The sequence below is a fragment of the Crinia signifera genome, chromosome 1, assembly GCF_055691185.1.
Source record: "Crinia signifera chromosome 1, ASM5569118v1, whole genome shotgun sequence".
Lineage (NCBI taxonomy): Eukaryota > Metazoa > Chordata > Amphibia > Anura > Myobatrachidae > Crinia > Crinia signifera.
The window spans coordinates 453,717,010-453,733,953 of NC_139217.1; the positions used below are offsets into that span (position 1 = coordinate 453,717,010).

Here is a 16,944-nt window from a genome sequence, read left to right on the forward strand (position 1 = left end):
TGCACAAACCTCCACTGCATTGTTGAGTCTGAGCACTAGAGCGCTCATATTCCACTGTGCAGGAGGGTATCACCAAAACTGCACCCATTACAGATACACCTACCCCCACACCATGACAAAATACAAAACATGCAGTGTTCTGCCTATCGCAAACCAGGACCACTCACAGTATGTCCCCTCTTCACTGCAGTGTGTCACTCCATGGGGCTGTGTTTAGTGGGCCTTCCCCACTTTAAGCCAGCTGCCTAGGGCATCAGGATCTGGAGGGGGGGGGGGGGGTCTATCAGATTTTTTTACAAGGACAGTGATTTTCTGTAATCACTGTGATTTGCTGAAGTTGCTCAGGACTCTCTGCTGATGACAGAAGAGACAGCAGAGCAATGATCACACAGGGTCTTTCTTATCTATTTGTGGTGTGCACTCATCCACAGCGTGCTGCTGCTGCAGGGTATACATATTTTATTAGAAATCTTTCTTAAGTTAATCACAATTGTTTAATTTGAGTGTCTGGTGTTTAATGCTATTAAGCTTCATACACACAATGCGATAAAGGCGGCTAACAACATCGTTAATGCATTTCTTAAACTCCCCAGAGCAACAGAATGAATGATATAGAGCATAATGTACACACTGAATGATTTCAGAAGATTTCAAAAGATAAGGATAGTGTTTGCTTAATGATAAAATTATATTTATATTTATCATTCATAAACACTGATCCACATAGGCAAAAATGTACTGCATGTACTGACGATGTCGTCATTGTGCATATTGTCTGCCTTTATTGCATAGTGTGTATGGGGCATAAGGGTATAGAACATCCAATAAATATAGGTAGTGCCTACAAGTTGCAAAGAGTCAATGTTCACACTATTATTTAATACACTGAAAACATACTTATATGCTTAGGGATGAATTCACACAAGGTCAAATTGCATTTAGAATTTATTGCATAGACATCACATTAATCATGTACAGTAAATTGTGGTGGGTAAGAAGAAAAAAATATCACTGTGAATACATACTGTAGTAAATCTATTGTTACTAATGTTATATTGAAATATAACAACAAGCTTTTGCACGTAAGCACGCCCATATGTTTAACTAGACACGCCCTTTAAACAGAGTCGTATCAACGTCGTATCCCACTGTAATCTCCCTGATTCTAGGTTTCAGTACTGTAGGCAACAGTAATATCACTGTCGGAGTCAGAGGCGTAGGGAGGGCGGAGCTTGGTGGAATGGCGCCCCCGGCCCGCCCCCCCCTCCGCAAATGATCCATTCCCTGCACAAGTTACTTTTCAAGTATAATAGCCAGCGTCTGCCCCAGTGCCCTGCCCTACCCGGCGCCGGCGTCTGCCCTACCCGGTGCCTGCCTCCGTCCTGCCATTGTCGCCCGGTCCCTGCCGCCAAGCGTCATTGATGGTGTGGCCGGGCGGCGGGCAGACAATCTTCTGTCCTCTCTAAATTGGTGCTGCTGCTGCTGCTGCTGCTCGTCCGGCTTCCGGGCAGCGCAGCGTGAGCGTAGTAGCAGAAGGAGTCTTTAGTTCTGCCCTCCCAGACTCACCTGACTCACTCCCTTCTCCGTGGCTACAGCAGCGTTATAAGCCATCCCAAGCGCTGGCTGTAGCCTGGAGGAGGACAAGGTTTTCTGCTGCCGCCCTGTAATTCAAGGTGAATTATTATGTTATTTATTTATACAGCTAATTAATGTTAATAATAAACAGTAATAAACTTGGGGTGGGGGTGGGGGTGGGGGGGAATATCTCTGGCTTCTGCTGCCGCCCCGACCCTGCTGTGCTGTATATGTCTCTATTCTTTATCTGCATAAATATTTATTTACAGCTGTCAGCATCTTATATAGATTCCGTTACAGTGTCTTATATAGCGCAGCAGATTCCGTTACAGCGTCTTATATAGAGCAGCAGATTCCGTTACAGTGTCTTATATAGCGCAGCAGATTCCGTTACAGTGTCTTATATAGTGCAGCAGATTCCGTTACAGGGTCTTATATAGCGCAGCAGATTCCGTTACAGTGTCTTATATAGCGCAGCAGATTCCCTTACAGCGTCTTATATAGCGCAGCAGATTCCGTTACAGTGTCTTATATAGCGCAGCAGATTCCATTACAGGTTGTTATATAGCGTAGCAAATTCCGTTACAGTGTCTTATATAGCGCAGCAGATTCCGTTACAGTGTCTTATATAGCGCAGCAGATTCCGTTACAGTGTCTTATATAGCGCAGCAGATTCCGTTACAGTGTCTTATATAGTGCAGCAGATTCCGTCAGTGTCTTATATAGCGCAGTAGATTCCGTTACAGTGTCTTATATAGCGCAGCAGATTCCGTTAGTGTCTTATATAGCGCAGTAGATTCCGTTACAGTGTCTTACATAGCGCAGCAGATTCCGTTAGTGTCTTATATAGCGCAGTAGATTCCGTTACAGTGTCTTATATAGCGCAGCAGATTCCGTTATAGTGTCTTATATAGCGCAGCAGATTCCGTTACAGCGTCTTATATAGCGCAGCAAATTCCGTTACAGTGTCTTATATAGCGCAGCAGATTCCGTTACAGTGTCTTATATAGCGCAGCAGATTCCGTTACAGTGTCTTATATAGCGCAGCAGATTCTGTTACAGTGTCTTATATAGAGCAGCAGGTTCCGTTATAGCGTCTTATATAGCGCAGCATATTCCGTTACAGTGTCTTATATAGCGCAGCAGATTCCGTTACAGCATCTTATATAGCGCAGCAGATTCCGTTACAGTGTCTTATATAGCGCAGCAGATTCCGTTACAGTGTCTTATATAGTGTCTTATTTTTTACGTTTTTTCTTTTCAAATGCCAACACATGTTAGCCACGCCCCCAATTCATTACAGGGGGGGGGCGAAATATGCCCTTACTCCGGGCACCATGGCACCTAGCTACACCGCTGGTCTGAGTACAAGTGTATGGTTATGCTACAGAACAGAATGCTAGCTTTGAGATATTATTGCTTATTTATTTCATGCTTGTAATATCTTTCACCTTAGAACGAATAAAGAGTATATCAAAATCTAGATACAGAAAGTATCTATCTCTAAGATTTTCCCTGCAGTGGCTGCATTAAAATGTAATGTCCATGTAACACACATCATAGTGTCCTGAGAATTTATCCTTTTTCAGGCCAGCTCCGGTTTTCCCTGTTGCTGGTGGTTTGCTGCCTTTTAAATCCCAGTGGTTCTATGCTTGTGAGTCTTCTTGTATCCCCGCGCCCTCTCCTACTGGATCTTCCTTTTTCTGTCTGTGTAAAGGTAAAATGTGCATCAAACCAAAACATTCTGCGCTGAACATTTTTGCAGTTTCAACTCTACTTAAATGAAATATTTCCAGTAATATAAAGCAATTGACTCATCATAAAATAAATAGTATCATAATAATACATAATTGATAGTGATATTCTACAATATTTGTATAACTACTGTATATTTTAAATAATGTATACATGAATATATAAGTTTGTGGTTTGTCATATATATTTATCTACAGCTGACTTGGGGACTGATTCTGGTTGCAGTGAAAAACCGCTGGGCTACACTGAACTGGAATGCACGCGCGGCCCAGTTTCTTGACAGCGGCGCTGCGGGTCACTGCCCGTTTCCACTTCAGGGGGGTCGGGGCAGAGAGGGAGACCGGCGGCGGTGGTGGGGCAGGTGGCGGGGACCCGGGGCAAGCTCCGTTGCCACGGGGCACGTGAGCCTCTAGTACGTGCAGGAGACGGTGGCCGGCGGGGGCTGGCGAAAGTATGAGGCCAGCTCCATCTGTATATTTGCGCCATCTGGGTCAGAGAACAGGGTGGACGGCTGACGCCCTGCGTTCGCATGGAGATGCGTCCCCATGCATCCCAGTGTTTTCCTCACCGCACCGCCGTTTTTGTGTGTACGCCAAGGAAATGTTGGGTGTCCCATGCAAATGCCAATAGTGGTCAACATTCTGAATGTCAACGTAGACACTGTCGACCTAATGACCGCATACCAAAATGATCAACTTACAGTAGAATTTGTAGCATCTAGAATTTCCTATAACTCTCAGCACTTTCACCAACTGATGGTCATCCTTGTTATTTGACTGACTGTCCCATGGCCCAATCAGAACCTAGGGCGGGGCATCACTAACCTCATTTAGGGAAAAGAGAGAGGGGTGGGAAACGACTGGAGTTAAAGCCACGTCTCTCAGTGGGTTGTGATCAGTTGGTCTACAGCATGATGGTCGACAGTCATTAGGTCAACACCATTAGGTCAACATGGGAAAAGGTCGACTTTGGAAATGGCGACATGGTTCTAGGGTGAAAGTTCATTAGTACGACAGTGTCTAGGTTGACAGTCAAAAGGTTGACATGGGGTTTTTCCACTGTTTTTTACCCAAATGTCAACACAGTCGACATGGACACAGTTTAAAGTGTACTGCATCCCCTTGCTTCGGTGGCAGTGCCTCACTACGCTCGGCACACTATTTTATTCTTCCACCATGCCCTAGTGGATGGTAGGGCATGAAATACCGCCTGTCGGCACATGTCAGCACAAGAAAACAGTAAAAAAAACCCATGTTGACCTTTTGACTGTCGACTTAGACACTGTCGAAGTAATGACCTGTTGAAGTAATGACCTGTTGAAGTAATGACCTTTCCACCTAAAACCATGTTCACATTTTCCCGTGTCAACCTAATGGTGTCGACCTAATGACTGTCGACCATCATGCTGTAGACCAAATGACCGCATCCCCTCTCGGTACAGGCGCTGTTAAAAGGATTAAAGAATATATAATAATCTCTTATATAATTAGCCAGATCCGTCACTCAAAAGTAGTGTAGCTAACGGTGGGCGGGGTTCCTCGGTGATTGACAGGCCCGTCCACCATTATCCACACTGCAAAACCTGCGACCTAACATTCTACACACCACCTCCCCATCCTACACACACGCTCCAGCACTATCCGCCCCCTAACCAACATTTCCAGCCCCCTCCTCGAACACCACTCCCCATGTCAGCCCAACCACGCCCAAACCCCACCCCACATCTACACAACACGCCCCCACCACTCCATCTTCCTCCGGCCAGCCTCACAGCCGCTTCATGAACTCCGCCCAGCCTCAACGCCCCATCCTGCCCCCACTCATGTGGAAGACCCGTCCCCCAAGTGTCGCACGGACAGGCAGCCGCTGAAAGTTCAACGTGCACCGCCAGCCACTGCCCCGGAGCACATAGCAGCAAATACACAGGGACACAGCCTCTGTACCAATGTTCCCTCTAATTTTATGAAGGCTGTGTGCAGCAAAAGATATAGGTTGTGCAACTTTTGAAAGAAAGAAACGGTATAAAGATCAGATGTGCAGGGGAGCCCATCCTGACAGATCCTGGCAACCAAGGGCAAGCTTACAGGCTGACTGACAGCAGGGCCAGCCGAGCCATATTGTTATACACAGTATCCGGGGCCGCCAAAAATGCAAAAAATAGTAAAAAAAATATGACTACACTAAAATTACTGTGCGCTCTTTTGTAATGTCTGTGCGCGTGCTGGTGAGTTGTGTGCGCGCGCACATGCGCACAGCTTAGCAGGGCTGGGCAATTGCGGCCCTCCAGATGTTGAGGAACTACACATCCCAGGATGCTTTGCATTAGTTTTGCTATGTGGCCATGCTGAAACTGATGCAAGGCATGCTGGGATGTGTACTTCCTCAACATCTGGAGGGCCGCAATTGCCCAGCCCTGGCTTAGAGGGTACACTGCTCTGTACCTAGCGCAGTCACACTGGCTGCACAGGCGGAGAGCAGAACTTGCTGACCCAGGGCCATCTGTCTGATACAGAGGGTGAAAGCATGGCCAGGAGCCGGGTGCTGGGGCTGCCATACACCAGCCCGGGACTCCCAGCAGCCCCTGTTGAGCAAAGCCATAAGGTAGGACACAGCTTTGCAGCTCTCACTCTTATGATTGGCTGCCTTCCTTGCCCGGCGACGCTGATTGTTTGGCCATGGTCTGAAAACTATCGTCACCGGGCAAGGATGGCAGACAGTCACTCCAATAAATGTTCTTGCCAACCAGCATGCCCTGCCCTGTAGCCACGCGCCATGTGTGACATCACAACATGTCAGGTTCCATATGCTGACGCTGTAAGGAGGGGGAGGGGGTACTGTAAGGAGTGTAAAGACTGAGGGAGTGCAGTGACGAGGGTGAAGTGCTACTGTGAAAAGGGGGAGGGGTGCTGTGAGATGGGTAAGAGGTAGATGCAAAATTATGTTGGGCTAAAGTAAACCCCCTCAACCCACATCTTCCATTCACCTACCCATGCCAACACCACACTTCGCCCATCCCCCACCCGCCATACTCACGCACCCATCCTTCTCCCAAACACACTACCCTTGCTGCTACATCCGCAGTCCCATCGCAAATGAACCTCACAAAAATGGCGCATCACTACACCTCACCAACCCACACGGCCCACCACCGAACATACACTCCAACACAAAAGTATCCCCACACACACCACTTCACAACACACACCAAGCGTAAATACTTTTCAACACCCATAGCACCCTTGCACCCAACCCTCCCCCACCCGCCACACCCCTACCAACCACATCGCCCCCCCATTAACACCCACCACACCCCCACATCCACTGCATCACATACTCTCCCACCAACAACTCACCTACACCTGCCCATCCCACACCCACAGCATCTTACTAAAGTTGCAATAAAAAAACACATCCTTCATAAAATAACAAACATTTCACCCAATAAAACTATTCACAGTTAAAGAGGGGGAAAACCCTTACGACGGTGTGAAGAGCGCCCGCAGGATGCGATGAATCACCTAGTCTTAATTATAAGTAGCAAATGAACTCAGCTGCTGCATCCATAAAGAGCTTTGCCAAAGCTCATAGAACTGCAAATGGGGAAAAGTGTTATGTGCCCTACACACATAGCGATGTGTGCAGGGCTACCTAGCTATGCTAGGTCGGGCTGTGCTGCGCCACTATCGCCTAGCACACAGAGCTGACAGCCCACACACAGAGCGAGCTGTCAGCTCTGTGTGCTAAGCGAGCAGACAGCGCAAGTGTTCTCCGGTGGGAGAACCCTGCCGATGCCGAGATTGATGGACACTGTCCATCAATCTCGGCCAGCGATAAAGACGCGCGGGGACACGCACTGCTGCCGATATAGCCCCCACACATACACCGATGTGAGGGCATTTGCTAAGCGACTTTGCCAAACTAAGCAAAATCGCTTAGAAAATGCCTTAATATCGGCATGTGTGTAGGCCGTATAAGTTTACAAAATGCTGAAAGTGAAACAAAATAACACATGCTGGTAACAATGAGACAGGGTACACTGATTAAAATTGGTAATATTTATCAATAAATGTAACCATTCAACAAACATGATACAATACAAATATAACGTTCACATGAAAAATAGCAGCAAAGCAACTAATAAAATCCTTAAATGAGGGTTAAATATATTTTTAGTAGCTGCGTTCCAGCATAAAAAAAAAAAAATTGGTAATGCTATGCCATCAATGGAGGGAAACAATCGGTTTCTCTCCCATCGATGGCAAAAGATTTAAACATCGGCCATAAATCTTTGTTAATTATGATTCATTGATGGTCGATGATGATCCCTTGTTTGATTAAAAACTAAGGCCCTTATTCTGGTTGACTCGTAAAGCAAAATTCACAGCTTTGCGAGTAAATTAATCACCGCCCCACAAATCCCTGCCGTATGCACAACAAATTCCCCCACACGCATGCAAATGTTCACCGACCATCGAAAATTTTCTCAAGCGTTCGCAAATTAGATCTGTCCTTGTTAGGGAAGAGGGGGGGGGGGCAGCTGACATCCGGTGAACGGCCTCTTCAACACTTGGCGAAATCCATGTCTGCCGTCCCACGCCCCTACGTGCGAACAGGGCGGCAAACAATGCCCGTTCGCAGAAAGAGGCTGCACATACGCAGAAATGTTTCTGCACACAAACAAAACATCGCTCCCCTGTGCGAATGTATGGGGCAGGCTGACGACAGCTCGCTCCTCTGCCCTGCAGCATGTGGGTGTGGCTGTGACTGTGCGCGCCCACACCCCCTTCCCTGGATCCGCCACTGATAAATGCTTGCCAGACATTTAAAAGTGAAGGGTAGGAAGGATCTGGTATTTTTTTTTCCGAACCCCATGGTCCCAGTATAACACAGTATATACACCCCTATCCCCATCCTAGTGGTGTGGGTATACAATAAGTAAGCAGGTGATATATCCTATGTTACTGTACCTTTATAGATAATGAAGGCTTATGTAGTGAATACATGTAGGTGTACAATAATAGTCATTTTCCCTGTTTCCCCTTGTCTGGTACACAGAGCTCTGCAGCACAATAATAACTATGGGCCTTATTTTGGTTCATTCTTTCTGACAAAATCCTTCTTAGATGGACAAAACCATGTGCACTGCAGGGGGGGCAGATGTAAAATGTGCAAAGAGAATTAGATTTGGGTGAGTTTTTTTGTTTCTGTGCAGGGAAAATACTGACTGCATGATTTTACACTTCAATATAGATCTCACTTTGAAGAAAAACCCCACCCAAATCTAACTCTCTCTGCACATGTTACATCTGCCCCACCTGCAGTGCACATGGTTTTGTCCATCTAAGAAGGATTTTGTCAGAAAGAATGGACTAGAATAACCCCCTATATTTTGTTCCCTTTTTAGGGCTCTATATTGAATGTATTACAATATATTATTTCTTGGTGTGACATTTAAAACCAGTCTCCACTTCAGAACTGTAGACGTCTCATTATTTGTTGCGTACATAAGTTGTATTTATTCATCGCATCAAGAAAAGTAGCAAAAGTGGAGAAATCAGTCTTGCATTGACACTCGCTGTAATCATTTCATGACAAACAGCATTGATTAGACCCTAAGGGACTTGGCTGGAAAAAAACACAGAGTTTGGAGACAGTGTGGAACATACTAATTTCTTGCTTATGGGCCTAAAAAAGCAAAATCTTTTTCTAATAGGCAAAATGATGGGGGTGATTTCGTTACCCCATCTGATGGTGAGGGTTTGAGCATGCGTGATTATGCGGATGTGCAAACCCCAGGACGAATGCCGTCGGTGAGTTTCACACTCGCGGGGGCTCCGCAACAAGATGGGGCGTGCCCATGGAAATGCTGGGTGTACCCCTGCGAACACAGGCCTGCCGATGCATCCTAGGGGAGGGTGGATGGCATCACGTGATATATATATATAGTCATGGTGGACTAGTAAGCATTTTTAGTCTTGCAAGGTTCACTCTTGTGTTATTGAAGGAAGGGTAAAACACGAGGGAGGGGAAAAACAAGACAAAACGATTAAGCATAAGCAAATAATTATAAATGCAGCAAAATATTTGCAGTAAGTAGCGGACTTCCGCATTCTAGATAACAAAGTATTGACTGTACTATAACATGGAAAATACATTGATATATACTGTACATGTAAACATATTATTTAGAACAAACACAGCAAGGCTCCTGATAAACTGTACTTTGTGGGTGCGATGCGATGCAATGCGATTTTAGCCACAACTTTTTTAAAGTTAATAGGTTCTAATGGAAATCGCATCGCATGTACTCCTGTACTGATGTGATGCGATGCAATGAAGCCCAAAAAGTACTGCCTGCAGATACTTTTTTGTGCTTTACAATATTATACCTGCGGGGACGCGCATCGCATCCCCGCAGGTACACGGTGCGATTATCGCACATGCGATGCATTTTGTACTTTAAAAGTACAAAACGCATGCGATAATCGCAGTGTGTATGGGCACCTTTACCCAACCGGTGCAAAATATTAATTAAATGAGAAATTTGAAACAAACTTGTCAGTTAAATATTTTGATGTCATTTAGATACTAATTTTTAACTAAAGCAATTATGCCCTGTACATAGGATAAGGAGAAAAGAAGATGGTAGGTTTAAGTTAAACTGATCACTTTTCTGCCTCATCCGGTGAAGTGAAATCCTTGAAGCCTGTACCAGAGATCAAATATGTGCGTAGACGAACGGGATACATTACATAGAATTTCCGCTTTTGTTTTATTACAGTTTACTCATGTTATTGCTCTCGGTGTTACCTGGTTGGATTTGTGGATTTATTGTATATGATAAATGGTTTAGTTTTCACATTTTCTATGTGTCCTTTTCATTTGTACTATATATATTTTTCAGGCTGGATACTTTCATCTTCCCCAAGGAGTTTACTTCATTGAGCCTTTATATAGGAAGCATACGTCAGGAAGCAGGCATAAACACATAATATACAGGAGAGAAGCACTACATCGCCCCCGACAACGCAGAGACCTCCGCAGTACTGACAATCAATCATGTGGAGTCATTGGTAGGAAATATATGTTCTCATTTACAGTGCATAGGTGCAATTGCGCAGTCAGACGCAGTCGCTGTGGAGAGGAGAAGCCATAATCGATACCATGTAATCATGTATGCTGTAACTAGCTGATTTGCCGGTTGGAAAGTTTGCTGGGTAGAACATTTTGCCCTTTTCCACTCCCTTAGGAGTCAAATTTAGAAAAATCCCGGGTTAGTGGGTGGCTGCAAATAACTGTCACTGTTTCCAGACCGCCCAGCAGGTCACATGTTCCAGGTCACCCAGCAGGTGCACAGGGAGAGCTCATCAGCTGTCATATTTTCCAGAGCACAATGGTGATGCATCATAAATGGTAAAGCTATGCACCAAGACCTTTAATTTGGTAAATGGTGTGCCCTGCTCAGACAGTGGCATCATAGAAATATGTAAATCATAATAGTCATCATTCTACGATTAATATATAGAATTTTATTATAGTTTCCTACCCTCCTGCATTCTGTAGGAGACTCCCTGAAATAGCAGCAATCTCCCTCTCTCCCTCATTAGTCTAGCAATCTCCCTCATTTCCCATAGCCCACATTACACTGTTACATCATAGTTGCCTACCCTCCTGCATTCTGCAGGAGACTCCCTGACATAGCAGCAATCTCCCTCTCTCCCTCATTAATCTAGCAATCTCCCTCATGTCACCTAGCCCACATTACACTGTTACATTTTTGGTGAAAAAATGAATGAGAGACAGATACAGTTACATTGAATCATCAGCACCATTTCCCAGCACTTTACCAAGTACAGTAGCTCTTACTAACTGATTTGGGGCTCATCTACATTTGGATATAAGTCATTTTACAAGATTCCTCTCAGATGTAGCAGTACACACCCACGCTTCTAGGTGCCACGTGCGCAATCTCTTTTCACAATCTCTCCATATATGGAACTAGACACGCCCTTTGGGTGGAACATGACACACCCCCTCAATGGGGCGCTGTGCAAAATTCTACTACCAAGTATAATCTCCCTGAAACTAGTTTTCAAAAGTAGTCAAGTATGATATATAGATGTGTTAAACTAGATATAACCGAACATTGGATTTTATGTGATTAGAAACATGTAATTCCATTTGATTACTTTTCCTGCTTTTCTGTGATTATGTTTAGTTGTACTCTGATTTATGTGTTGTCTTGCTCTAATTATCTTAGTGTCTTCCTCTGATTATACAGTATGGGGTGTCATGCTCTGATTATGTTTAGTCTCTGATTAGAAGTAGTCTCTTGCTGTGATGTGTAATGTTGTGTGCTGTACTACTGTATATTCAGAGTTTATCTCTGCTTTAGTGTGTGGTTGTGTGACAGTATCCATGTAGACCTACTACTGTATGTCGATTATAGATACCAAGAAAAACCAACGACTCTTGTTGCCTTTTGCTTGTGTCGACCTTATGACCCTGTCAACCGGGGATACGGTCATTTGGTCTACATCATGTTGGTCGACACCTTTAGGTCAACATGGGGATAGGTCGACATGGTTCTAGGTCGACGTGGTTCTAGGTTGACATGGGTCTGGGTTTAGGTCAACAGGTCATTAGGTCAACACAAACATTAGGTCGACAGTGTCTAGGTCGAGAGTCAAAAGGTCGACATGGGGTTTTTCACAGTTTTTTGAGCCGACATGTGCCGACGGGCAGTATTTCGTGCCCTATCATCCACTACAGCGCGGTGGGAGAATAAAATAGTGTGCCGAGCGTAGCAAGGCACCATGCCCGAAGCATCGCGAGTGATGCGAGGGGATGCGGTGCACTGGAAACGTTGCCCATGTCGACTGTGTCGACATTCGGGTCAAAAACTGTTAAAAACCCCATTTCGACCTTTTGACTGTCAACCTAGACACTGTCGACCTGATGCTTGTGTCGACCTATTGACCTGTCAAACTAAACCCATGTCGACCTAGAACCATGTCAACCTTTTCCCATGTCGACCCAACAGTGTTGACCTAACGCTTGTCGACCAACATACTGTAGACGAAACGATCCCAACCCGTAGAACCTAATTCATGCCGCCCTTTTTTCTGTGTCGACCAACTGCCTGTCGACCAATAGGGACAGAATGACTGTCGACCTAAATCTTGTCTACCTACAGGGGCGGATCCAGGATTAAATGACAGGGGGGGGCACCATGATAAAAGAGGGTTTAGGTGGGGGAGGGCCAGTGTTAGTGGTGCCAGTGTACATGCTAAGAGAGCGGCAGAGAGAGGGTGGCAATGGGATTACAAATAGGCCCACCATGGCAACAAAAGTGAAGGATGTAGTTGTGCGCGCGCCGAAGGCGCGCTCTGGAAAAGGGGGTGTGGCCACTCAACAGCGGGCATGTCCTTGAGTGTAGTGTACAACACCATATACAACTTCTACACATTATGCTACAAAATACTAGACCCCATTATACTTGCCCCTTACACATGATGCCAAATGGAATGAGCCAAAATTCAAACAATGCCACATGGATTGTGTCAAAATTCACATAATGCCACACGGATTGGGCCAAAATTTACATAATAACACACGGATTGAGCCAAAATTCACAAAATGCCAAATGGATTGAGCCAAAATTTACAAAATGCCAAATGGATTGAGCCAAAATTCACAAAATGCCAAATGGATTGAGCCAAAATTCACAAAATGCCAAAAGGATTGAGCCAAAAATTCACAAAATGACAAATGGATTAAGCCAAAATTCACATAATGCCAAATGGATTGAGCCAAAATTCACATAATGCCACATGGATTGAGCCAAAATTCACATAATGCCACACGGATTGAGACAGAACTCACATACTTCCACACGGATTGAGACAAAATTCACATAATGCCACACGGATTGAGCCAGAATTCACATAATGCCACACAGATTAAGACAAAATTCACATAATGCCACACAGATTAAGACAAAATTCACATAATGCCACACAGATTAAGACAAAATTCACATAATGCCACACAGATTAAGACAAAATTCACAATACGCTTCATTGTCCACCAAAGGCGCGCATTAACGATTCACACCATAATGTCCATTGCACGTTAAGTTACACGGCATGATGTCCATTATGTATTATGCCAAACACCATAATGCCTATTAACAATTATGCTACATACAATAAGTGCTGCTTATCTACATGCTCATTGCCAGAGGTTCCATGCTCGTTGCCATGTGGGATTACATGCTCATTGCCAATGGGGAATACATGCTCGTGGTAAATGGGGGACAGCCGCTCCAGGCAGAAGTGATAGCCACTGACAGTGGCAGAGCCTGGCTGTATTCCGAGCACTGCAGGTCCCAGCTATTTGAAATAATACCCATTTCACACCAGAAAATGCATTCCCAGGTTGGCCCCTTTTACACCAGCCTAGTCCCTGCATTTTCTGGTGTGAGGGGGAGAGAAAACCACCCCTCCCCTCTTTAACCAGTTATCTCATTTAACCGGCTATATCTTCGGAACTAACTGACCCATTTACATGAGACAAGTATCATATTGAAGAACTTTTGAGTGGGCTTTGAATGATTTTGGTTCAGTGAAACTGGAACGTTTGGTTCCAGAGTAATCTGCCCTCAAAGAACATGAACAGCCATGAAATTACATTTAAAAAAGAAAAAATCGATTTAAACGCTATATCTCTGGAATCGATTGACCGATATGGACCATCCTGGTATCATATTGAAGGCCCAGCGATTTGGAATTGAATGACATCAACCACAAGTTTCTGTGATGCCAGGGGGGGAACTGGCAGCCGTCGGAACCGGGTGGGGGGTCAGAATTGACGGGTCCAATATTATCCTATGGGGAAAAAATGTTACAGCTTTGCCAGGCGATATCTCCGGTTCCCGGGGGGCTAGAGACATGGGGCTGGGCTCGTTGGAAAGCTCTGGTCCTCGTCTACAAAATGAATGACAGGGGGGGCACGTGCCCGGGTGCCCCCCCCCTGAATCCGCCACTGTCTACCTAACAATCCATATCCCTTGAAATTCCTGCAGTGTTTATTTGTACCCAGTATTTTGCTACTTTCCCCAAACGAGTATTTATACCACCCGCCCCCAAATAGTATAAACATTGTCATCCTTTGTCCTTTGTCTCTATTGGATGATTACTATGGCAACTGTTGTAGTCTGACCATTGCGATTTCTGCTATTCTCATATAAATGGTATTATTGTATTTTCTTTTATTCAAAGATTATTTTTAGCCTTGAGAACATACGGTGCTGTAGTATCAGTTTGTATTGTCCCAATCCAGAGTTCCATCTGGTCCTATTCCACAATTACTTCTGTATCTTCTGCTCTCAAAATGTATTAAAGACTGATATTGTCCTCACAGAAAAGGCATCTTGGCTCTGTCACAATCAATAACGCCAATAACGCCACCTTCCCTGGTGGACTAGTACAATGTGTTTTATTTCTTAGGATTCTGGAGGTTATTCTGATCGGAGCGGCCAAACGTGCGTACGTTCACTATTAACGTACGCTCTCCGTACGCGGCCGTTGGGGTTAAGTCCACCCACAAATCAGCCGCATACGTACGGCCAGAAACAACGTCAAAGGGGAGTGGCGTACAATTGAGCGTACGCCAACGTACACGGACGGACCAGCCCTTACACTCCGACAACTGGCGTACAACAGAGCGTATGCCACCGTTTACGGACGTCTCTCGTCCGTCTTCCCACCGACTTCTTGCGGCTATCTGAGCGTACGCCAGCTTGCACGGACGGGTCCCTATTGTTTTCAATAGAAAACTCAGCTTATGTCACCGCTCGTGAGAGTGAGCGTACGTCCGTGCACGCTGGCATACCCTTCACATATATGGACCTGCAAATCTTGCCTTTCAACTACAATTCTGACAATTAATTAATTATTCTAATTGTTATTCAATTATTGTTTTCTATTAACTCAATTAAAGATTGTGTGCAAAATAGTGGGCATGGGCTTAAAACATTGCTGAAACATCCTTTGTAGGTGTTAGATGTGGTTTATGTTATTGTATCATAAATACAAAACCTATGTTTGTATTAGAGTGAACACGTTGACACATGTCGACTTGTGTAGATTGAGTGTGCTACTGTGTAAAGTCTATGAAAGCACGTAGTGAATGTGTATAACTGTTTAACAAATACCTACCTTAGCAGATATAAGCAGGTCTTAAAAAGATTCTTACCTTAAATTAAACAAACCTTTAAATGTAGAGAAGTATAGAAAGATAAGCTTCCAATGTGTTTGAGTGCTGTGTGTGGCTTGCAGGTAGTGAAATCATGGTTTTGACTTAATAGACTGCAGCATTGGTTATTACATTCAGGTGTATGTGTTTGAGTAGTAATCAGCGTAAATTAGCAAACCCAGGCGCACGCTGGCATGCGGTATCTGTAGGGGTGGTCTGAGGTGGCGGTTGGCGGCCGCCTGTTTTGTGTCCGAAATGAACGGTGCTTTAGGCAATCGTGCGGTAGTAGCACCGTTCATTTTTGGTGCACACCCCCGTGTACGCCCATGTTTACGCCCATTTTCCCTCATTATTTCGGCCTCTCCCCTCATCTCTCTCTCGCGTACAGTTTTTTTTGCACGTAGAGACCCGTCCGTAAGCGTTGTGGAGTGTTCGCGCCTGCGCATTGGAGATGGTACGCATGCGCAGATCATTAAAAAACCCGGAACGTACGCGTACGGCCCGGCCGCACCAACCAGAATAAGGCCCTCTGTCTTTCTCATTTGCACAAATAATAGTGTGTGTGTGTGTGTGGGGGGGTTACTGTCTGCTGTAGAAATTCTTTGCAATGTTTGTTAACCCTTTGAGTGCCAACATTTCTGTGAGAGATGTGCAAAATACCCGCCAAAAAATATAGGGTACTTGTGTATTATCACGGCGCCCAGATTCTCTACGTACGGAAGCGTAGTGAAATCGCATCGCATCGCAGTGCATCGCATGTATGCCATACAATGCAATGGGATGCGATTTTATATCGCACCCTATCTTTTTAATGGTCTATACCACTAAATGACGTAAAAATGCCATTTAGGGTGACCCCCACTATCCACGTCCCCCCCCCCCACCTCTATCCACATAATCCCGAAGCGTGGCGAGCGGCGGAAGAACGTGCTCTGACTTTTTTTCATATCCCCACTATCCACGTCGGCGTGGAGTTGATTATATATAGTGTGGCGAGCGCAGCGAGCCACCGTGCCCGAAGCGGATTACTTCACAGGTATACCGAATCCGCTCGCCACGCTTCGGACTTGGTGGCTCGCTGCGCTCGCCACACTATATAAAATCAACTCCACGCAGACGTGGATAGTGGGGGTATGAAAAAATTCGGAGGACGCGTTTCACCGCCGCTCGCCACGCTTCGGGATTACGTGGATTGTGGGGGGAGGGGGGTCGTGGATATTGGTGGGGGAAGTGGATAGTGGAGAGCCACCCTAAATGGCATTTTTATGTCATTCCGTGGTATATAATGTGATGGATGCTTGTACAATTTTTTTATCTCATCGCATCGCATCGCATCGCATCCTGTATACAACGCTG

At 45.2% G+C, this 16,944-nt stretch overlaps 1 protein-coding gene across 1 annotated transcript in view; it reads left to right on the forward strand.

The window, feature by feature from the left end:
* Positions 1-16,944, forward strand: part of ADAMTS12 (ADAM metallopeptidase with thrombospondin type 1 motif 12) — a 405,749-nt gene that overhangs the window by 162,185 nt on the left and 226,620 nt on the right. The window contains exon 3 of the mRNA XM_083151803.1: positions 10,235-10,403. Within this exon, the coding sequence (XP_083007929.1) occupies positions 10,235-10,403 (169 nt within the window). The remainder of the gene's footprint in view (positions 1-10,234; positions 10,404-16,944) is intronic.